General features: G+C 42.2%; 1 protein-coding gene across 2 annotated transcripts in view; it reads right to left on the bottom strand.

Annotated features, from left to right (window-relative positions):
* LOC126295424 (zinc finger protein OZF-like) overlaps positions 1–24,043 on the bottom strand; it is a 146,940-nt gene that overhangs the window by 98,414 nt on the left and 24,483 nt on the right. For both annotated transcript variants that reach the window (XM_049987908.1, XM_049987907.1), the window contains exon 2: positions 6,560–6,641. In XM_049987908.1, coding sequence (XP_049843865.1) covers positions 6,560–6,589 — 30 coding nt within the window. In that variant the 5' untranslated portion in view covers positions 6,590–6,641. The remainder of the gene's footprint in view (positions 1–6,559; positions 6,642–24,043) is intronic.

Genomic DNA, 24,043 nt, shown 5'->3' with positions numbered 1-24,043 from the left:
TGAACATTCTTCGGTGCAGCCCTGTGTGCGATATATCGTTGCCGGAAGTGTTCCACTAAGGGGGGCGCCACCTTCCTGTTTCGGAAGGCAGTAACCGTGACGGGCGGCGCACGTGCCGTGTACTGAACCGTGGCCTATATAGGATGTCAATTTGCAGCCTGGTGTCACTTCTCAGCGGGACTCGTCAGCAGAAGCAGCATTTCCTGAAGATGGCGACCTGTCGGATCGCCGTAATATCGATTCGATTTTAGATCAGGCAGCAAACCCGAAGAGACTTTCAAGACTTATTACACCGGGAAAGCCTACGTAATCACAAAAGTAGTCCTAAACTATAGTGTGGACAATTTTGCTTACGACAATGCCACATTTCACCATCCGGGCAATCGGATGCTCGAAACGTACACCACACTACAGACAAAAGCTGGTGGGAGCAGTACTGTGCTATGCAGACATTCAAGTTGCCCATGTGCAACCTATGTCGTAATTGAAGACACGACAAGAGTTTTAGACTACATGAGCGTCCACATCTAAATCTACATTTATACTATGCAAGCCACCCAACGGTGTGTGGCAGAGGGCACTTTACGTGCCACAGTCATTACCTCCCTTTTCTGTTCCTGTCGCGTACGGTTTGTGGGAAGAATGACTGTCTGAAAGCCTCCGTGCGCACTCGATTCTCTCTAATTTTACATTCGTGATCTCCTCGAGAGGTATAAGTAGGGGGAAGCAATATATTCGATTCCTCGTCCAGAAACGCACCCTCTCGAAACCTGGACAGCGAGCTACACCGCAATGCAGAGCACCTCTCTTGCAGAGTCTGCCACTCGAGTTTGCTAAACATCTCCGTAACGCTATCACGGTTACCAAATAACCCCGAGACGAAACGCGCCGCTCTTCTTTGGATCTTCTCTATCTCTTCTATCAGCCCGACCTGGTACGGATCCCACACTGATGAGCAATACTCAAGTATAGGTCGAATGAGTGTTTTGTAAGCCACCTCTTTTGTTGATGGACTACATTTTCTAAGGACTCTCCCAATGAATCTCAACATGGTATCCGCCTTACCGACAATTAATTTTATATGATCATTCCACTTCAAATCGTTCTGCACGCATACTCCCAGATATTTTACAGAAGTAACTGCTACCAGTGTTTGTTCCGCTATCATATAATCATACAATAAAGGATCCTTCTTTCTATGTATTCACAATACATTACATTTGTCTATGTTAAGGGTCAGTTGCCACTCCCTGCACCAAGTGCCTATCCGCTGCAGATCTTCCTGCATTTCGCTACAATTTTCTAATGCTGCAACTTCTCTGTATACTACAGCATCATCCGGGAAAAGCCGCATGGAACTTCCGACACTATCTACTATATATATACTGTGAAAAGCAATGGTCCCACAACACTCCCCGTGGCACGCCAGAAGTTACTTTAACGTCTGTAGACGTCTCTCCATTGATAACATCATGCTGTGTTCCATTTGTAAAAACTCTTCAATCCAGCCACACAGCTGGTCTGATATTCCGTAGGCTCTTACTTTGTTTATCAGGCGACAGTGCGGAACTGTATCGAACGCCTTCCGGAAGTCTAGGAAAATAGCATCTACCTGGGTCTCATGAACAAATAAAGCGAGTTGGGTTTCACACGATCGCTGTTTCCGGAATCCATGTTGATTCCTACAGAGTAGATTCTGGTTTCCAAAAACAACATGAGACTCGAGCAAAAGACATGTTCTAAAATTCTACAACAGATCGACGTCAGAGATATAGGTCTATAGTTTTGCGCATCTGCTCGACGACCCTTTTTGAAGACTGGGACTACCTGTGCTCTTTTACAATCATTTGGAACCTTCCGTTCCTCTAGAGACTTGCGGTACACGGCTGTTAGAAGGGGGGAAAGTTCTTTCACGTACTCTTTGTAGAATCGAATGGGTATCACGTCAGGTCCAGTGGACTTTCCTCTGTTGCGTGATTTCAGTTGCTTTTCTATTCCTTGGACACTTATTTCGATTTCAGCCATTTTTTCGTTTGTGAGAGGATTTAGAGAAGGAACTGCAGTGCGGTCTTCCTCTGTGAAGCAGCTTTGGAAAAAGGTGTTTAGTATTTCCTCTGTTTCAAAGCCATCATCATCCCGGAGTGTCTGGATATGCTGTTTCGAGCCACTTACTGATTTAATGTAAGACCAGAACTTCCTAGGATTTTCTGTCAAGTCGGTACATAGAATTTTACTTTCGAATTCACTGAACGCTTCATGCATAGCCCTCCTTACGCTAACTTTGACATCGTTTAGGATCTGTTTGTCTGAGAGGTTTTGGCTGCGTTTAAACTTGAAGTGAAGCTCTCTTTGCTTCCGCAGTAGTTTCCTAACTTTGTTGTTGAACCATGGTGGGTTTTTCGCGTTCATCACAGTTTCACTCGACACGTACCTGTCTAAAACGCATTTTACAACTGCCTTAAACTTTTTCCATAAACACTCAACATTGTCAGTGTCGGAACAGAAATTTTCATTTTGATCAGTTAGGTAGTCTGAAATCTGCCTTCTATTACTCTTGCTAAACAGATAAAGCGTCACTGCAAAGCGCCTGCATCCCACTCTATACCTTCCGTGATGGCAATGGCATCGTCTGTAATTATAACTGTCTGTGCTACAGAATTGGAAGAGCAGGATAGTGAACACACACTGATGTCTCACTCACCACATTCACCTGACTTGGACCCAGCAAACACACTGGGAATACTGCCAGGCACTAGCTACATACCTACAAATCACACCGGCATCACTAACGGGTACCAGCTCCGTGCCCACAAATCACCTGCCCCTAATTTACGAGCACTGTGTGACCTGTGGACAGACATCCGGTGTCAAATACCTCTGGCAAGCAACAGAGGACTTCTCTGACCTGTGCCACAGGCATAATGTTTCTGCTCATCAGTACTCACATAAGTGATATAGTGTGTAGAGATGCATTGATAAAAATTACAGAGAATGAAAAAGAAAGTTCAAATGTTTTGTGTATGCTATAGGCATTCCATAGACTCTCTTTGGTCACACAGTCTGCATCTAACTAATTAATTTCATGCCATACATTCTGAAGAATGAGAGAAGTCATCACAAGAGTGTTTTACAAATGCGTATTCTGAGTTCTAGAATTGTTTTTGGAGCAAGAGGCACGTACAACCTCAGAGAAAGAAATCCACAGGTGCCAGGCATAGAGAGCTATGTGGCCATGACCCAAATGCAGCACTGTCATGTCACCTCCATATCCAATTCACATTTACCATTTAGAGATGACATGCTGTTCATTCTACACAGTGATTCCAGAAGAATTACAGAAGACAAATGTAATCCAGCATTCCACAAACTTGAGGGCTAGTGCCGAAGTGTTAAACTGTCACTAGCACATCACAAAACAGCATACCTCCCGCTGAAAGGAACCTAGCAAGAAACCGTAAAATAAAATGTAGTTTTTTTATGAGTAGGAGAAGTACACTAACAAGATATCTAGGGATATTTCTGGACACACATCATGACTTTGCACTTCATATAGAGGAAACAGGCAAAAAAGCTACAAACGTGATGAATAAAATTATAACAAGTGGAAACAGGCAATTTCGGCTTTCCTCAAAAACAATCAGAGCATACCACCGATCTATTTTATCATCGGTCATAGGATATGGTGTGAGCATCTGTGCTCATACATTGCAGCTACTGAAGCCAGCCTCATTAGTGAGAAGAATTCAATGAGGGGTGTTACTAATATTAACAGGTGCTTAATGCATTAGCCTGAATGATGCTTTGTTAGTAATTGCGAGAATTTGGACTTAGAAATCAGGAAAATGAGAGACCTTTACTAGTTAAAGAAAGCAATCCAATGGAAGTAAAAAGGATGCATGGACCTGAAGCCAATACAAAAAATTTAATGAAAGACGACCTATTACGACTCTCACGAAATGAATGGAACATATCAGATACAGGCAGGAGAACGTATGAATTTCTCCATAACATCAGGAGGAGACTAAAAATCAGACTTCTTAACCCATCAAGTGGATTAATATATTATCTGACTGGCCACAGCAGGTATGCGACATACCTATACAAAATCAAAAGACAGACGAACGATAGCTGTGCCTGCGGCAGTGTTGGCACTCCAGAAAACACGACACTGACGAACCGCCGCTCTACGCAGGTGCAGCAGGTTTTAGCCGTCAGGGATTAAGAATGTTTCACCCCAAAGCAGCACTAATGAGCAAGTCGATCTAATACATCTTTGACGATAATGCAGCTGCAGTAACCAGGAAGGCCGAGGAAGATTTCCACGAAGCATTCGACAAGATGCCAGCATGCTGCCATCCTGCGTAGACAATATACTCAACAGTTGGAAAGAAGACAACTGAGGTCGGCAATTGCCTCAAGAATTTACACTGTGTCGATACAGGTGATCACGGAAGTGCGCACTCTAAGCCACAACAGTGATTGCTGGAATAGTTTGCTACAGCGTAAAAATTGCTGACGTGCTGCCCGATGCCCCAAGAATTTAGCGGACAGAGGCTTTTGAGCGGGGTAGTACGAGGATGTATCCAGTAGTGGAAACAACTATCTACTGCTTAAATGAACCAGACTAAATGAGCAGACACATGACATATTCTGCTATGCTTATAGTGGTATAAGTAGGTGGTAGTTGTTTAAGGGTTTATTGCAGTTTTCCAGTAGTAGAAGCAGTTGTAATATTTTTAAAATATAAATATCAGGAATAAATAGTTAATGCATAAATTTATTAATACGCAAGAAAATGTGATTTGTATGGTCTGTTTTAGCTTTTCAGGTAATAGGCTGTAATTATGAAATATAAATAAGTAAATAAATAACAATACCCACTTCATTGGACTTGGATAGTAACTGAATTTATAAACCACCTCTTACTAACTATGTAATCCTAATTATGCAATATATAGTTGAAGCCATTTGCAACTGACATACATTCACAAATTTGACCCCCATTGCCAGACAGTCAATAAAGAATTGTATCGTAATACACTATGATGAAGGACACAAAAAATGAACCTCCACAGAAGTGGTGTACAAGTGACTAGGTACTACACTGTGGCAATGTGTGATGAGGTGTTTTTCTTGTTGCGAGTTGATTTTAAGTGATCAACATATTGTGAGACGACAAGTCTTCACTCTTTCGCTGTAATAACAGTTACCTTCCTTTCGAAATTTCACGGTCGCCGTCTCGTTTTCTCTCAATATTGTGTTCCCGCCATGCCACGCCACGTATTTGGCCGCTGACTTCTTTTCCGATTCCATACGGGTGAAGGCTATAAGAGAGCCTCTACATTCAAACAACTCACTACAAAATTACTAAACATAGCATCCATAATTCTTCTATATTCAAATATGTTCTCAATTTACAACTGATAATTACCCAAACTTTTCAGACATGTTCATACATGATGCTTCACTGCTTGAACAAAACCATTCATTCGTACTTAATGCGAGATAGCATAACACTGAATCTATATAAAAACAATTATTATAAAATAATATATATAAATAACATATAATGGAAGAGCATGAATCCGTCTTCTTCCAGGGGAACAGCTTCTCGGCACCAGTATTGGGGGATTGAGACATGCTGGCAGCAGCTCCATTACACTCTGAGGAACATTCACACAGGCATCTGTAGGTCCAGTAGAGTTTGTGTAAGGCACCATAACAGGCAAGGAGTATCGTACACTGGTTGGCAACCACATACTCCCCTTCACGACAATAATGTTTCCGGAGTGCTGCGACATTTTTCAAGAAAACAGTGCACCGTGTCACAATTCCAGGAGAGTGACGGAGTGATTTGAGGAACACAGTGGCGAGTTCCAATTGACGTGCTGGTCCCCCGAGTCACCAGACCTGACCCCGATAGAACACATCTACGACGCGACTGAACGTGGTTTCAGAGCTCACCGAGTCCCTCCCCCCGACTCAGAATTTACGGGAATTAGGTGACTCGCGTGTGCAAATGTGGTGTCAGCTCCCTCCAGTGACCTACCGAGGGCCGACTGCCTCCGTACCACGACACGCTGTGCTGTTATGCTCAGGTGAATGGTCATAATGTTCTGGCCAATCAGCGTATATTTGACAGCATCGTCTGCAAACAGCTTCACAGAGCATCTGACGTTCTCATTAATATAAACTGAACAGCCCTATAATACTCCCTTCGAGTACACCAGAAATAACTTTTACATCTTTTGAATTTGTTTTTTTGAAAATGATGAGTCGAGTGCTCTCTGAAAGGTACTTCTCATTCCAATCACAAATACGGTCCAAAACTCAATAAACTAGTGTTTTTTTCACCGAGCAACAGTGTTGAAAAGTATCATAAGCATTCAGGAAGTCGAAGAACGCGACATAAGGCCGGTTGCTGAACTCCGAGGCACTCTGTACATTACGAGTGTAAAATCACAGTTGCGTTCACTCCGGTAGAAAGTCCCGAACCCGGTCACAAGTTTACAACCGCCCACCAGATACGCTCAATAAGGGACAAAAGTGAGAGCCTTACCTCGGCAGCTCCAGGCACCTCATCTTCCATGGTGGCCAGTGCCCTCTGGGACTGTCGGCTCAATACTGGATGCCAGCATCAGCTACAACAGAACAGGCAACACATAACTAACTATCGGCAGTGCAATTTGTAGACAGGCAGAAAAGCTCTGCACATCACAATGACATTCTCTGCTGCAACAACTGAATCGTATTGAAACATGTGAAGACACTGGCAGGTGTGTGGTGTGGGCCATCTCCACCGACAAACATACTGCGCTGGCCACAGTGACATGCACAGCAGACGGAGCCCGGCAGTGTACCGCACGATGGGGTACGTCCCCGTTCCAGTCGTGTACGGACTGCAGAAAGAATGACTGCTTAAATGCAGTATAATTAGTCAGATGTTGTCTTCGCACTGTCTACGTAAGCTATACATAAAAAAGTTGGAGAGCAGCTCTAAATTCTTCAAACTAATACAGGTTCCTTAAACTTTACAAGAACGAGATAACTGGCTTCTATCCTGAACAATCTGCTAATCTACATTTTGCAACATTTCCATGAAATTCTCCCATGAGCCAAAAAAATCTGTGACATTTGTGTATCTTTATTATCCCCTGTTACTCCTATTTCCTACTGGTCCCACATGTTTCAACAATGTGCTAAAATGGGACACATAAGTGATTTGTAACCCAGATCTTTTGTAACTTCTCGGCTGATTGAAACTGTGTGCCACACGAAAAGTCGAGCTCGGGACCTCTGCCTTCCGTGGGCGAGTCCACTATCGACTGAGGTACCCGAGCGCAAGTCACGACTCGTCTGCACCGCGAGGACCGCCGGGACAGTACCCGGGGCAAGATGTGTGACTGGGCCCCACTTCCAAATACGCAAACCAATTCTATAATAACAACAAAAACAATCAATTATTGATAAAATTATTTAATTGGATAGGTAAAAAAAATCTACTCGCCAAGCAGCGGCAGAACACAAACGCAAAAGACTGCTGTGATAGGCAAGCTTTCGCAGCCAGTGACTCCTTCAGGCAGAAGAGTTGAGGTGGAAGCAAGAAAGGCGAGGGAAATGGCCTGGAGAGATCTAGGAGAAGGGGTAGATTTTGGGAAAGTCACCCAGAACCACGAGCCAGAGGAGACTTACCGTACGGGATGAGATGTGAAGACTGATTCTTTAATGTGAGATGAGATTCACCATGGCAAGAGAGGGCACTTTGGAAAGTTAAAAATAGTGAGAGTGGTAAAAAAAATATGAAAAAACGAAATAAAAGCAACGAAAAAGGTCATAAAAATTAGAAAAATTCGTACGGAAATCGTTAATACGAGGTAATGAATGAGTGGGTGATCCATATTGATCAGAAAAAAGAAATAAGGTAAAAACCGATCTAGAAAGTCGTGAAACTGACGATATTTTAGAGTCTAGTTAAACAGAAAGCGAAAGTTATAGAAAAAAATGTAAACTACTTGACTTGATAAAGTCGATTAGAGCGATTTGCCGAAAAACAAACGCGCAAAAACGTGAGAGAATTACGTATAAACGAGATAAGCCGATAGTGGAAAAGCAAATAGCTCCCAAATTTGCGAATAAATCGGTGAAAGACGATCGGGATAAGGCCATGCAGTATAATAAACCGTAAATTGTTGAATGCAAATTCGTAAATAACAATCGAATTGTTATATACAAATAAAATTGAAACTGAAAATGGACACATCTACTGGCACGAAAATCGGTATTAGAAAAGACATCGGGACAAAGTGCTGATATTTTTTTCGCAGCGATATGGATCGCCCACTCATTGTCTCTTACTAACCATTTCCGTACGAATTTTTCTAATTTTCCGACCTTTTTCGTTGCTTTTCTCCGTTTTTCTATATTTTCCACACTGTTTGTTTTTTCCCTCTCACGATTTTTAACACTCCAAACTGTCCTCTCTTGTCATGATGAATCGCATCTATTAAAGGCTCAGTCTTTCCTTCTCATCCTGTACGAAAAGTCTACCCCGACCAGCAGTTCTGGATGACTTCCTCGAAATCTACCCTTTTGCTAGACCTCTCCAGGGGCCCTGTGCTGTATCGCTCATACCGATCAGTGTAGTAGGTTAGTTTCGGTAGTGACGTCATTTTCAGTTCTTTATCGAAATACCCTATTCAGTAAGTTTCTGAGAGTTGTTACCGAACAGTCCTCCCGCCGATTTTACCACAATTGGACCGAGAGGTTTTGGATTTCGGTCTGGCCCTGTGGACCGGTGAGCTGTGGTTTATGTACACCTATAATTTGTTATTTCAAACATATTTAGCGGGTTTAGATTTGGATTTAGTGATTGTGTTACAAAAGAATCATCAGAGGATGCATCCGGTTGGAAAGTGAGTTCATAATTGACTATTTTCCTTTGTGGATATTTGGTTAGGTTAGGTTGTTACTGTGAATGATTACACAAAAAAAAGTTTTCGGTCAATATTGTCTCAAAAGACGTGTTATTCTTAGACAAATAAGAGTTTAAATATCATTAAATATCAAGACATTGGTTATGCTTATGTATATTACATGACTTGAAGTGACATTACTGGTGCCTTTGTGTACTTTTTCCAACTAATGGGTCAGTTAGTAATTATCGAAACGTGTTTATAACTTTGAAGTAACAATGGAAAGCAATTATGTGAAGCTTCATATTGGAAACTTTCGAAACTGTCACGCATTTATGACTTAGGCAGCACGGTTTGGAAACGAAGTCAGACTACGTTCCTAGACGCAATAGTAAGAGATTTGAGTACCGTCTGTTTGTTGGTTGGCGTGTCCGAGTGGTAGGCGCGTGGGAGCTGCGTTGCGAAAGGACGCAGGTTCGCGCGCGGATGGGTATAAATTTTTTTTTTCCGCTTCATATATGCAACACATTCTGAGACATTGTTATTCGTGTAAGTTAAGATTTAACTGCAATATTCGTTATTGCTTACATGTAAGAGCTCACTTACTCATTAATGAGTTCTTGATTTCTGTGAGTTTAAAAAACGAAATATGGACTTGCTGCAGATGAAATTGCTGTGAGTCAAACAACCGACAGTGACCTTTAAATTTTTTCTTGTCAGAAATAATTCACCATATCTTCCGAATATGTAGCGATTTCTGAGTATGCGAATCCTCGACCACAGTAGGCAGAGATGAAAGATCTCTGCCGTAATATTTTTAGACTGCAGCACCATATACGAAACATTTTCATTCATGAGATGCACGTTATAAACTTCGACGAACTGCAGGAACTCTCGAAAATTCGTTTTCTTTTCAGTTTTGTTTTTAAGATACAAATCGTTGACGTATCATGTAGGGAAGTGGGCTATTTAATCATTTGGATGTCTAGTAACGAATTATAACCACATTCTGTTTATCTTCTTATTCTTTGAAACTCTCAGAATCAATTTTTCGGGTGTTTTTATAGATGTATTAGTACAATGTGGTACTACACAATTCCAAACTCATTTTTCCGGAACGTAAAATCCAAAACACGATGCCAGTGTGAATGATAATAAGATGACATAATGCGGCATTTACGACAATCTGCAGAACACAGTCAAATACGCTGTCGTTATTATGCATCCATGGAAACATGCGGTCACAGAAACTGTAAAATTTTTATGCTTACGAGCTGAGGATCACGGAAATGGACATACTGCGCCTGATACTGTTAAGGAGGAGGCAAGGGCGATGAAGGCGAGCACGCCAGCTCGATGGAATGCGGCGTTATGAGTGATGGCAACGTAGACGCAGTTTTCGGTACTCGGAAGAATAGCGCGCCTGTGCCGTGTGCTAGCCGCTGTGTGTTCGTGGCGCTGTGCGCGCTGCAGTGCGCATGCGCGGATCTGCGGCCGCTCCCTTTTGATTGGCTTGCGCGACGCGAACCGACAGCAGAGCTTCGGTTCTCTACACCCGAACGGTATCGCTACCGAAATGCATACTGAATGATGCAGGGACTCTAATTCGACTACTAGACCGTTCGGTGCTCTCGAGTACCCAAACGATCGGCACAGTGGCGGAAAGATACAGAATAGGCACCCAGGTTTTTTCCTTCACCCTTCTTCTTTTCCCTTCAACCCTTCTCCCTGAATAAGAAGCCACTGTCTCCGAAAGCTTGCCTATCGCAAAACTTTTGTGTGTGTGCTCTGCCACTGCCTGGTGAGTAGATTTTTTAAATCTATGCAATTAAACAAATTTTGTTGTTATTTTGAAGAAAGTATGACGCAATTTAAATGTAACGCAATTCGGAGAATATTGGACACACACACACACACACACACAAAAATATGCTTTGGGATGAAATAGATGATGATGATGATGATGATGATAATAATAATAATAATAATAATAATAATAATTTCTTATTAAATGCTAATCATATCTTCAAAAGTACAGTCGGTATGCGCACAGTAAAAGTATGTTCCAATCTACTTGTACATGATTATTCTTGAATTCACAATTAGGTGCCTCGTAGGGATTGTTATGATCAAACTGCTGTTGGCTTCTGTCTCGGGTTCTTCAGCCGACATTTGTTTGACAATTTTCTGACGTTGCGCCAGCACGACTGGCTGGCATAATGGAAGCTTCTGTGGCTGTGAGCTCCAGTCCACCACCGGCAATGGTGGGTGAAGCTTTGACAATGTCAGCTAATAGTGCTGGCGAAATGTCAGAAAATCGTCAACCGAAGAACCCGAGACAGAAGCTGACACACAGTTTGTCAAGAATTGGCGACAAAAGCCTTAACAATTTAGTAGTATGATGATCATTCCTCGCCACAGACGTGGGTCCTAAAAAAATACAGCCGGTACCAGCATCTAGCCGATAACCGAATTCATACCAAACTGAGCGCAATGTCTTCCGTCACTGAAGCTACAGCAGCTGATATTCTGGTTTTTAGTTCATAAATAAGGGAGGAACGTAAACACATTGTCTGACATATCTCCATAGGAAGAAGTCACAAGGTGTTAAGTCAGGGGATCTACGAGGCGTTCCTGTACGCCATGTTAGACTGTGGCCATATTGCGCGAGACTGGCTGCATGCGCCAGGTCAGCGCTCGTAGCGACATCTAGCGGAATTTTTCTGAAACTCTAGACCGTATCGATTACATCTAGCTCTGTTTCAGTTACCTGGTGACATTTGTCTCAATATTATTACAAGTTAAAGTAGAGTCATTCCTTTTGGGACACCCTGTAGTTTTCCACTCCGAGGAGAATGTTGGTGATTGAAGTTTCATGACGTGATCTTGCCACAACGAAAAACGCCTTTGCTTTAATCACTGCCACCCCAATTCGTGCGAAATACCCATGGCATTCTTTGCACCACTTGGTGACAGTATAACATAAGCTGCCCCTCTTTCAGCTTTGTCGGTTTCCTCCGTCGGTCCTGTCTGACGCACACCTCACACAGCACAGCACAGCAGCACTCCAGGAGAGGGCGTACAAGCGTAGTGTGGGCAGTCTCTTCAGTAGAACTGTTACATTTTCTGTGTTCTAGCAATAAACTACAGGCGCTCACATTTTCTGTGTGATCGCTCCATCTTAAGTTATTCATAATTGTAATCCTTAAGTATTTAGTTGAATTTACAGCGATTTACTGTGTGACGAAAATTCAGCACATTCCTTTTGTACTCATGTGGACAACTCTACACTTTTTATTACGTAGAGTCAATTGCCACTTTTCGCAACATACGGGCACCCTGTCTAAATCGTTTTTCGATTTGCTTTGATCATCATTCTATAAGATGGTAAATGACGGCATCAACTGCAAAATATCTAAGACTGTTATTACGTAATCAGGAAAAGAAGAGGGCCTATAACACTTCCTTCGGGAACGCCAGATATTACTTCTGTTTTGCTCGATGACTTTCCGTCATTTACTACGAATTGTGACTTTTCATAAGGTTTTCCAGGGATTCATATCTCGCATTCTACTCACAGAAATAAAGGGTCAACTGCATAACCCTCGGTCTAGTGACTATTTCTACACTTATCGGAAGAACTGCACTGTAGTTATTCTACAGTACAACATCGGTCAGTTGTCTACGTTAGGTGTGGTCCTGGGGGACTTTTAGCTGGCTTATAAGAGCACCATTTTTCCATGGTCGATTTCTGAGAAGATCCTGAAAAATTGCGATTTTTTGGGCACTAAAAGTACGAATAGTGGGGATACCACTTCAATCATTTCTACTGGTGGCAGATCGTCAGTACTTACGGTATGTTCTTAAGATGATGAATCTGGAAACTTTTTTTGATATCGTCACCCATTGCCAAAGTCAAGGGCTCAAAGTTGTCGTACTTACGCGGTAAAATACGCGCGTAATATCCAGTGTGAGGCATAAATGCAGTTTAACTGATGTTATGACGCATGCCGAGGCTTCCAGGGTCATCACAAGGGTTCTGAGGTCACCGCACTATTTTCTTTGTCAGTGGTTGTTCATCAGAAATACTTTATGACGCACTCTCTCTGTACAATGGATATTTCACGCCTATACAAATATGCCAAAAGTGATACTGCAGTAACTAAAAAATGGGCTGCCTCATGGTCGCACAAGTGTTACGCACGATGAAGGAGCCGGACGACCGTTTGCCGCCACAAATGAAGAAACCATTGAGCTTTCACATGAAATGATTCTCTTCGACAGACAATTAACTATTGACGAAGTAGCACATCGTCTGCAAATTCACGGTTCTGCCTACAAAACAATCCACAACAGACTTGGGTTTCATAAAGTTTGTGCAAGATGGGTTCCAAAACAACTCACAGAGTTGCATAAACAAACACGCTCGGGCATCTGTAAAAGACATATGGATCGCTATGGTAACGAAGGGGACGACTCCTTGGACAGGATCATTACTGGTGACGAAACCTGGATCCAAATACGCCGTGCATGAAAAACTTCAGGATCCAACCGACCGCAGGAAAACTGATGCTTCCGGTTTTTTGGCACACACAAGGTACGGTACTGGAACATTATGGGGAAAGGTGCACGACAATAAACAGTGTGCGTTACAGTGAGATGCTTACTGCCAGGCTAAAGCCTGCAATTCGAAGCAAACGCCGAGGATTGCTGTCACAAGGGTTTGCGTTGTTGCACGACAATGCCCGTCCGCATACTGCTGGCCACGCTGCTGAATCGCTCCAGAAACTCAGGTTTCAAGTACTGGACCACCCTCCACATAGTCCCGATCTTGCCCCCTTCTCACTATCACTTGCTTGGTCCACTCAAACAGGCATTAAGGCGCCGTCCATTTACCTGGGACGAAGCAGTGAAAGAAGCGGTGCATTCCTCGCTCGCAGCTCAGCCGAGAACCTTCTTTTATGAGGGCATCAGGAAGCTTGTACAACGATGGACCAAGTGAGTTGAAACGCAAGGAGACTATGTCAAATAAAGATGTTCTTGTAAGTTTCCTATTTGATTACAATAAACTACTTTGCAGATAGTAATGGGCTTACCCTTGTATATTCAGTTGCCAAGGTCCCAGAAACTGTGAGACGTCATTGATGCATTGGAAGATTTTAACACGACCCACAGTTCTCAACAACCTTTCTGCTTCATCTTGTAAAAGAAGTGCAGAGTTACACATACACTCGGAAATAAACTTGGAATTTCGTATTCGAGTTTTTCCATAAAAGCCAAACGTCTCATCAGTTTCATACCGGATTTGCAAGTTGGACACAATACTGTCACTGATACCATGACAATCCCCTGAATTCACATGTGTCATTTCATTACTGGTTTCATCATAAAATTATTTCCTCTTCCAAGCGCGCACCTCCAGAAATTCAGGATTCATATTAATTCCACTACTAGGAACTTTAGATCTGGCGCAATGACGGCCCAATCTTGGCGAACATATTTTAAGTCATTTAATACGCTCTCAAGGTGCCTTGCCTCAACGTCAACTGTAGTATTTCGAGTGTAGTGTAATTTGCTCTGTCGTCAATTAGTACTGACAACTTTATTACCTTAACTGATGGCACGATTAAACACTTAAATGACCTCACATAATCCGTAACACTTCGTACCACAGAACGTGTTTCAGCTAATAAATTTAACTTCCTGAGAGCCTCAACAACAATGACAGTCTTATCCAAGTGAGCAGCAGTTGGTGGTGCCGTGTCAACTTGAGCACTCCAACGGGCATCAGACACGGAATATAAAGTACACTAGTGGCCATTAAAATTGCTACACCAAGAAGAAATGCAGACGATAAACGGGTATTCATTGGACAAATATATTATACTAGAAATGACATGTGATTACATTTTCACGCAGTTTGGGTGCATAGATCCTGATAAATCAGTACCCAGAACAACCACCTCTGGCCATAATAACGGCCTTGATACACCTGGGCATTGAGTCAAAGACAGCTTGGATGGCGTGTACAGATACAACTGCCCATGCAGTTTCATCACGATACCACAGTGCATTAAGAGTAGTGACTGGCGTATTGTGACGAGCCAGTTGCTCGGCCACCATTGACCAGACGTTTTCAATTGGTGAGAGATCAGGAGAATGTGCTGCCCAGGGCAGCAGTCGAACATTTTCTGTATCCAGAAAGACCGTACAGGACCTGCAACATGCGGTCGTGCATTATCCTGCTGAAATGTAGGGTTTCGCAGCAACTGAACATCCACTGTTCAAAGTGCCGTCAATGAGAACAAGAGGTGACCGAGATGTGTAACGAATGGCACCCCATACCATCACACCGGGTGATACGCCAGTATGGCGATGACGCATACACGCTTCTAATGTACGTTCACCACAATGTCGCGAAACACAGATGCGATCATCACGAAGCTGTAAACAGAACCTGGATTCATCCGTAAAACGACGTTTTGCCATTCATGCACCCAGGTTCGTCGTCAAGTACACCATCGCAGGCGCTCCTGTCTGTGATGCAGCGTCAAGGGTAACTGCAGCTACGGTCTCCGAGCTGATAGTCCGTGCTGCTGCAAACGTCGTCGAACTGTTCATGCAGATGGTTGTTGTCTTGCAAACGTCCCCATCTGTTCACTCAGGGATCGAAACATGGCTGCATGATCCGTTCAAGCCGTGCGGATAATATGCCTGTCACCTCGACTGCTAGTGATATGAGGCTGTTGGGATCCAGCCCGGCTTTCCGTATTACCCTTCTGAACCCACCAATTCTATATTCTGCTAACAGTCACTGGATATCGACTAACGCGAGCAGCAATGTTGGGATACGATAAACCGCAATCGCGATAGGCTACAATCTAAATGGTGCAATGTATGCTGATTTCCTAAGTAATGTTCAACCGATGTTACTACAAGATGTTTCGCTGCGTTGACAGAATGGTGATGTACTTCCAACATGATGGATGTCCGGCACATAGCTCGTGTGCTGTTGAAGCGGTATTGAATAGCATATTTCATGACAGGTGGATTGGTCTTCGAAGCACTATACCGTGGCCCGCACTTTCACTGGATCTGACATTTCCAGATTTCTTTCTGTGGGGAAAGTTGAAGGACATTTGCTATCGTGATGCACCAACAACACCTGACAACAAGCGTCAGCGCATTGTCAATGCATGTGCGAACATTACGGAAAGCGAACTACTCGCTGTTGAGAGAAATGTCATTGCACGCATGCATTAATGTGGTATTTACAGGTAATCACGCTGTAACAGCACACATTCTCAGAAATGATAGGTTCACAAAGGTACATATATCACATGGTAACAACTGAAATAAAATGTTGAAACGTACCTACGTTTTGCATTTTAATTTAAAAAACCTACCTGTTACCAACTGTTCATCTAAAACTGTGAGCGATATGTTTGTGACTATTACAGCGCCATATATCACAAACCGAAAAAAAGGGGCCCAATTAAAACATTCATATTTCTTTACGTATTACACGAATATGTAATAAAAATGGGGGCTCCTATTTTTAAAAATGCAGTTTATATCCGTTTGACGTATGGCAGCGCCATCTAGTGGGCCAACCATAGTGCCATCTGGTTTCCCCCTTCAAGCTGAACGAGTTTCGTTCTTTGTAGTTTTTTCGTTTGACGCTTATTTTGTGAGATATTTGGCCCGGTCACTATCAATGGACCACCCTGTATACCAGCGGTAAACACTTGAGACATTACTACCTTGCATTGGTTGTTCCTATTACGTGCTACTACGTCTTATCGTTCTTCAAATGAGAACTGCCCGATTCAATAAAAAATAAATAAATGTTGATTCTTCCGCGTGGCGCTGCTTAAACAGTTCCAGCCCTGTACTACTGGAGAAGTCTGGTGTTTTCTCGAATGATGGCGCTAGATCTGCAAAGTGCTTGCATTGTCGATATAGGATTCACAACATGCAACGCCATTTGTGAGAGGACCTTGTCCACATCAACTTGTTGATACAAATGAAACTAACTGAAGCTACATTATGCATGTTGTGCTAACAAATGGCGTTATTTCAGTACCTGATTCATACTCGTAACAGTATTTTGAAAAATCGGAACAAAACTGGGTCATGGCTGGACAAGAAGTTCCAGCTGGTGACGGTCTCGACGTATCGGGACGGATGGCAACCCTAGTGCAAAAGCAACTCTCATTTTCAGAATACAATTTACGAATTCCAAAAATCTTTCATTTATTTCATATTAAATCAATTTCCTTCTTGAATTAAAGATGACTTGCATCAGGAGTTGCCTCAGTAATAATTGAACAACACTTCTCATTTTCTCTCGGTTCCAGGATGGCAGCCCCTGGGAATTACACATTTCATTCTCACAATCGATCGACAGATAATACACGTGTAAACGCTTTGCAGGTTCTTGTCGGTCTCTGATCTTGCTAATGTGTTTTGGAAGACATGGGTCATAGCGACTCAAGAGCTCTAATATTCCGAGAAACTTTCCATTATTTGGATCTCTGGGCTGAACCTTTGAAAGCCAATCCTCTTTGGTCAAGAAATAGTTTCACATCAAGTAACGAGAGTGTTCCCGTGTAAGATGGCTATTCTATGGATGAATAAATAAGATTACCTATTTACTTCCGAGCATCGATATGGCCAATGTACCTCTTGCATATCATTTCATTTCTTCACTTCTACGTTTCTTTCAGGACAACTACATACAGACAGAAATATTTTGCCTTTGCTTTCGAATGCAAAATTTTCCACATACTCGTTTTTCGTGTAAAATCACCTTGTGACGGAATGAGAAGTGCCTAACTTTGAATGTTATTGGCGAACCAACCAAATTGTAATAACAAGTCACAACTGCTGCGGGGTACATTTTTTGGGGAAATGTTTTGGCAGGGTTTCCAACAACATTTACTCCGTCCTAACAGGCCTTGGAAGGCCCAATGGCACTGACCGGCCGCCATGTCATCCTCAGTTGAAAGACGTCACTGGATACCGGTATGGAAGGGCATGTGATCAGCACACCGCCCTTCCAGTCCCATGTCAGTTTACGAGACCGGAGAGCTAGTACTTCTCAATCGTGTAGCTCCTCAGTTTGCCTAACGAGGGCTGAGCGCACCCCACTCGCCAACAGTGCTCGGCAGACCGGATGGTCACCCATCTCACTGCTAGCCCAGCCCGACAGTGCTGAACTTCGGTGATCTGACGAGAGCCGGTGTTACCACTGTGGCAAAGCCGTTTGTGAATTGTTCTGTAACCTCATAAAACTGAAGTAGAAAGAAAGAGCTAGTTTGGTTATCGCGGTGCTGGGGTAATGTTCTTTTACTTACTGTACGATACGAAATTTGTTTGACATCAGCAGTCTGATATTCACCAACTTCGCATCCTGGGCAATCCAAACCTTGAGAGACATGCACCCCAAAGAGGCTTGGGCCCTGGGGATTCCCTCTGCACCCCCCCCCCCCCCCCCCCCCCCCGCACACCTCTCATTGGGTCTGCTCACAGCTTTAATTCCGTAATCTCATTTATAGACTGACTGTATCCAGCGTGTACTGTTTCTCCTGGGTGGACTTGGGTTAGAAAAATGTAAACTACATATTATGATAAATTTTATAAATAATCGACAAGTACGCCGAAGAAGAAGAGATAGAACTACAGTGGACATGTTATTCCGTGGACTCTTGCACTTAAATGCATAAACTATCTTTCCTTTGTTTTTCACTTATCTTATCTGCTTGGATTCGGACCTAAGAGGATGTTCTTGTGTAAAGCTCATCTTGCTGTACCAACTGACAATGTATGTTGAACTAAACACCCGAAAAATATAATTATTATTTTGTCAAAAGAATTTGTGTATGTGGTCAATCAATTGGTAGTCTGATAACTTTTAAGTAGATATGGGACTTAACAAAGAATTTTCATTGTTAGGCGCCATCTTAGAAAATCTTTAACTTTTTTCTTTTAGCTCATCTACAAGAACCTTATTTCAGATCCCACGAGACCGGAGGCAGCTACTAATAATTTAAAAGTTTTACTTACACATTTTCTTTATATAACGAGATAACATCCCAGGCAGAAAAGGTCTGGTCACAGAATTCCAGTTCCATTCTAGGATTTCATTTGTAGATGCCACTCTACATCGAACAGACATGGCAAATATTCTCTGGTGCAATAAGGACACAACATCTCACATGCCTACACTGTTAATGATATTCCTACATTAGTTATTTCTCTTTTATGCTGAGCCATTGCATTAATGTGCGTTTCTTTTTTATATATGTCATGGCTCATATTCATTCTATTACATTACACTGACAGCAATGAAAAGAAGTCACAAATAATTTTTATTTTATTACATTACAGGCGTCCTATCAGTGAACCAAAGTATGCCAGCTGCTTCACCTTCGACTGCACCTATGTGCGATAATTCTCTGCAAACTGTTAATCCCCACCCCCCAGGTATTTGTGCGAGTTGACCACTTCTGATGATGCCTCATTCATATTGCAGTCGTAACATGCTTTGAGACACAAAGGAATTACAGGCATTGGCTGTGAGCGGGTTCAGATTGAAATCAACGGGAAAACTTGTGCCAGACTGGGATTGGAACCCAAGTCCCCTGCTTACTAGGCAGTTGCTGCGACCACTAAGCCACCTGGACACAGTGGTCATCGCAGTTGCACGGACCACCCTTGCTCATCTCCTACCACACCCAAATTCCCAACTCATCCACACGCTACTAACGTAGGGCACCTCGTCGATTATCCTCACAACTCGTGTCATTTTACCCGTTCCTATAACTGTTTGAGCCCGGTATGCATCTACACGGAGACATCATTGGCCATCTCGCCTTAATTGTATACATGTGGCGTCTGTTCTTTCAGTCATGACCAAAAGATGAAACGTCATATACAAGACACTTTTTTAACTGTACAACTTTACTTTCCTTAACATTAAAACAAGTTGCCAGTCTTCACATATTTTTTATACCATCTCATCAAGACCTAACTCAATACTTGTGCAGCTTTTTTCAGATAATACTTTATTACAGATAACTGCATCATCCAGAAAACATTGGAATTAGTATTAATATATATTTTTTAATGTCATTAATATAAAAGGTGGACAGCAAGAGTGACAACACAATTCCCTGAGATATACTGAAGAATTTCTAAAATCATTAGGGGAAGTGGCTATAAAACGACTATTCACGTTGCTGTGTAGAATATATGAGTCTGGCGACATACCATCTGACTTTCGGAAAAGCATCATCCACACAATTCCGAAGACGGCAAGAGCTGACAAGTGCGAGAATTATCGCGCAATCAGCTTAAAAGCTCATGCATCGAAGCTGCTTACAAGAATAATATACAGAATAATGGAAAAGAAAATTGAGAATGCGCTAGGTGACGATCAGTTTGGCTTTAGAAAAAGTGAAGGCACGAGAGAGGCAATTCTGACGTTACGGCTAATAATGGAAGCAAGGCTAAAGAAAAATCAAGACACATTCATAGGATTTGTCGACCTGGAAAAAGCGTTCGACAATATAAAATGGTGCAAGCTGTTCGAGATTCTGAAAAAAGTAGGGGTAAGCTATAGGGAGAGACGGGTCATATACAATATGTACAACAACAAAGAGGGAATAATAAGAGTGGACGATTAAGAAGGGTGTAAGAGAAAGCTGTAGCCTTTCGCCCCTACTCTTCAATCTGTACATCGAGGAAGCAATGATGGAAATAAAAGAAAGGTTCAGGAGTGGAATTAAAATACAAGGTGAAAGGATATCAATGATACGATTCGCTGATGACATTGCTATCCTGAGTGAAAGTGAAGAAGAATTAAATGATCTGCTGAACGGAATGAACAGTCTAATGAGTACACAGTATGGTCTGAGAGTAAATCGGAGAAAGACGAAGGCAATGAGAAGTAGTAGAAATGAGAAAAGCGAGAAACTTAACATCAGGATTGATGGTCACGAAGTCAATGAAGTTAAGGAATTCTGCTACCTAGGCAGTACAATAACCAATGACGGATGGAGCAAGGAGGACATCAAAAGCAGACTCGCTATGGCAAGAAAGGCATTTCTGGCCAAGAGAAGTCTACTAATATCAAATAGCGGCCTTAATTTGAGGAAGAAATTTCTGAGGATGTAAGTCTGGAGTACAGCATTGTATGGTAGTGAAACATGGACTGTGGGAAAACCGGAACAGAAGAGAATCGAAGCATTTGAGATGTGGTGCTATAGACGAATGTTGAAAATTAGGTGGTTTGATAAGGTAAGGAATGAGGAGGTTCTACGCAGAATCGGAGAGGAAAGGAATATGTAGAAAACACTGATAAGGAGAAGGGACACGATGATAGGACATCTGCAAAGACATGAGGGAATGACTTCCATGGTACTAGAGGGAGCTGTAGAGGGCAAAAACTGTAGAGGAAGACAGAGATTGGAATACGTCAAGCAAATAATTGAGAACGTAGGTTGCAAGTGCTACTCTGAGATGAAGAGGTTAGCACAGGAAAGGAATTCGTGGCGGGCCGCATCAAACAAGTCAGTAGACTGATGACCCAAAAAAATACTGAAATTTCTTCTGCTTTTGTGTCCAAGTCTTCAGCCAACATAATGTATTACACCTCCATACCAATAAATTCTAACTTATCACAAATTTCATAGCCCTAAGATCCAACTTTTGTTACCACAAAATTGTGTAGCACTTAGTGAGATGTGTTACGGAAGTCAACAGACATTGTATTTGCCCGACTGCCTCAATCGACAGCTTTAAGGATGTCTCGGGGGCAAAAGCTCGAGTTGCGTTTCGCACGACTGGTGTTTCTGGAGTCTGCGCTACTCAGAATGAAAGTGGTCATTTATTTAAGGTACTCAGAATGTTTCACCTCAGAGTACATTTTAGGACTTAAGGGAGAAGAGGGGCACTGCTTTACCCACATGTTTTACAGACAACTGTTAGTAACGTGAGGCGGCTCTATCGACAACTGTTTCCAAATGAGCAATGAGCTGAAGCACTTGTTCCATATCCCAACAAGTATATAACTGCAGAATGTACAATAACTTTGGAAAAACGGAGGTCATAGTCACAAATTTCCACAAGAAATAAACTACAAAAATAAAATATTTATTTTGGTATTTATTGGTGTTTCCTTCAGTCCGCAGACTAGTTTGATGCAGCTCTCCACGCTAGTGTTATCCCGTACAAGCGTCTTCATCTCTGCACCCTCCATCCTCTCGAACCTGCTTATTGTATTCGAGCCTCATTCTCTCTCTGCAATTTTTACCCCCTCCAGCAGTGAACTGGAAATCCCTCGACGTCTCAGAAAGTGTCCTATCAACCGATTCCTCCGTGTACTCGTGTTGTGTCACAAATTTATTTTCTCTACCATTGTATACTGTACCTCCTCATTAGTTAACCAGTCTATCCTTCCAATCTTCCGCACTCTTCTGTAGCACCACATTTCAGAAGTTTCTATTCCCCTCTTCTCTGTACAGCTTTCCGTCCATGTTCCACAGTCGCATAAGGTTCACTTTATACAAAATTTTTACTGAAATCTTCCTAACAGTTAAAATTATATTCAGTGTTAAGAAATTCTGTTTTCACAGAAACACTTTTCTTTTTATTACCAGTTTGCATATTATATCCTGCCTACCTCAGGCATCATCATCAGTTATTTTGCCATCCAAATAACGAAACTTATCTACAACTTTTAGTGTAACATATACTCGAGTATTTCTATCAGCATAGCCTGATTTTGGCTACATTTTGTTTATGTTCACTTAAGGCTATCTTTTCAGGATGCTATCCATTTTGTTTAACAGTTCTTCCAACACCTTTGCCACCTCTGCCAAATTATGTCATCATCTGCAAACCTCAAAAAATTCAGTTTTAATTCCCTTCCCAAACTGCACCTCGGCTTCCTTTACCGATTCCTCAGTGTACAGACTGAATAGCATTGGGGTACCCTATAACTCAGACTTACTCTCACGTCAACCACTGCTCCCTTGTCCGGTCCTGTCCTTTGACTATTATGCCTGCAATCAGTACAAGTTGTAGACACCCTTTCCCCACCGGTATTTCGTCCCTCTTACATTCAGAATTTAAGAGTTTAAAAGTCAATAAGCTAACAAACCGGATCTTTGAGACAAGAAATTAACAACAAAGTTCGATCTGAGAAGTTAAATAAGAATTAGAAACACACAACACAAAAATGTAAGAAGCAGTAGAAACACACACCTTCTGATGCAAAGTGGCGAAAAAACAGCAAATCAGAAGAAACTGAAGTCACGTTTGCTACGTACGATGATAGGAGGGAGATGTTCGGAGCCACCTCTTCCCAAATAGCACCGAAGAGGCCACTGAGCTTAATGTCTCCACATCACAGACAAATGACCATCAACATCATCACACGACCTCACTTCACGACACACCATGGAAAACTTCAGAATATACTCTGGTACATTGGCAATGAGGAGCTTTCTGCCACCAGTGAAACTTAAAGACAGCAAGGGATGGAAATCCTTCACACCTTTCACATTATGGGGTACACAAGGTACAGATATGGCAAGCAGTATTTTTTCAAGTAGATATATTAATATTTTCACAGTTGCAATAACATGACAAAGGTCTTTATCCTCTGACAGCCTGCCTGTCTCCTCTGTTTGCAGCTGTCATCACGTGCACACACTGTGCAACAGTTTTGATTTGAAGTTGGTAGTGATAAAATTTGAAGAAAAGGACAATCAGGAGTGCCCCAGGGAAGTGTGATACCACCACTCTTATTTTCTATCTATACAAGTGAAGGATTTTAAAATACCATCAAAATTAATCAGATTAGTTAAAATGTGTACAGATGAAACTATGTCGCATAAAGGCACCGGTAGGAGAAACTGAAGATTTTATGGTGTACACTAGGCTGAGACAAGGGGATGCTATTTCACCTATTTTATTTAACCATGTCCTAGTGAAGATCGATAGAGAATTTTCTAAAACCAGTCCTCAAGGGAATCAGCTACAGGATGTGAGCATTACAATCAGAACGATGCAGAACTACTACAAAATTGCTGAGAAAACAGGATTACATGTTAATGACGAAA

This window comes from Schistocerca gregaria, chromosome 11 (assembly GCF_023897955.1).
Source record: "Schistocerca gregaria isolate iqSchGreg1 chromosome 11, iqSchGreg1.2, whole genome shotgun sequence".
Classification (NCBI taxonomy): domain Eukaryota; kingdom Metazoa; phylum Arthropoda; class Insecta; order Orthoptera; family Acrididae; genus Schistocerca; species Schistocerca gregaria.
This window is presented reverse-complemented; position numbering and strand designations above follow the sequence as displayed.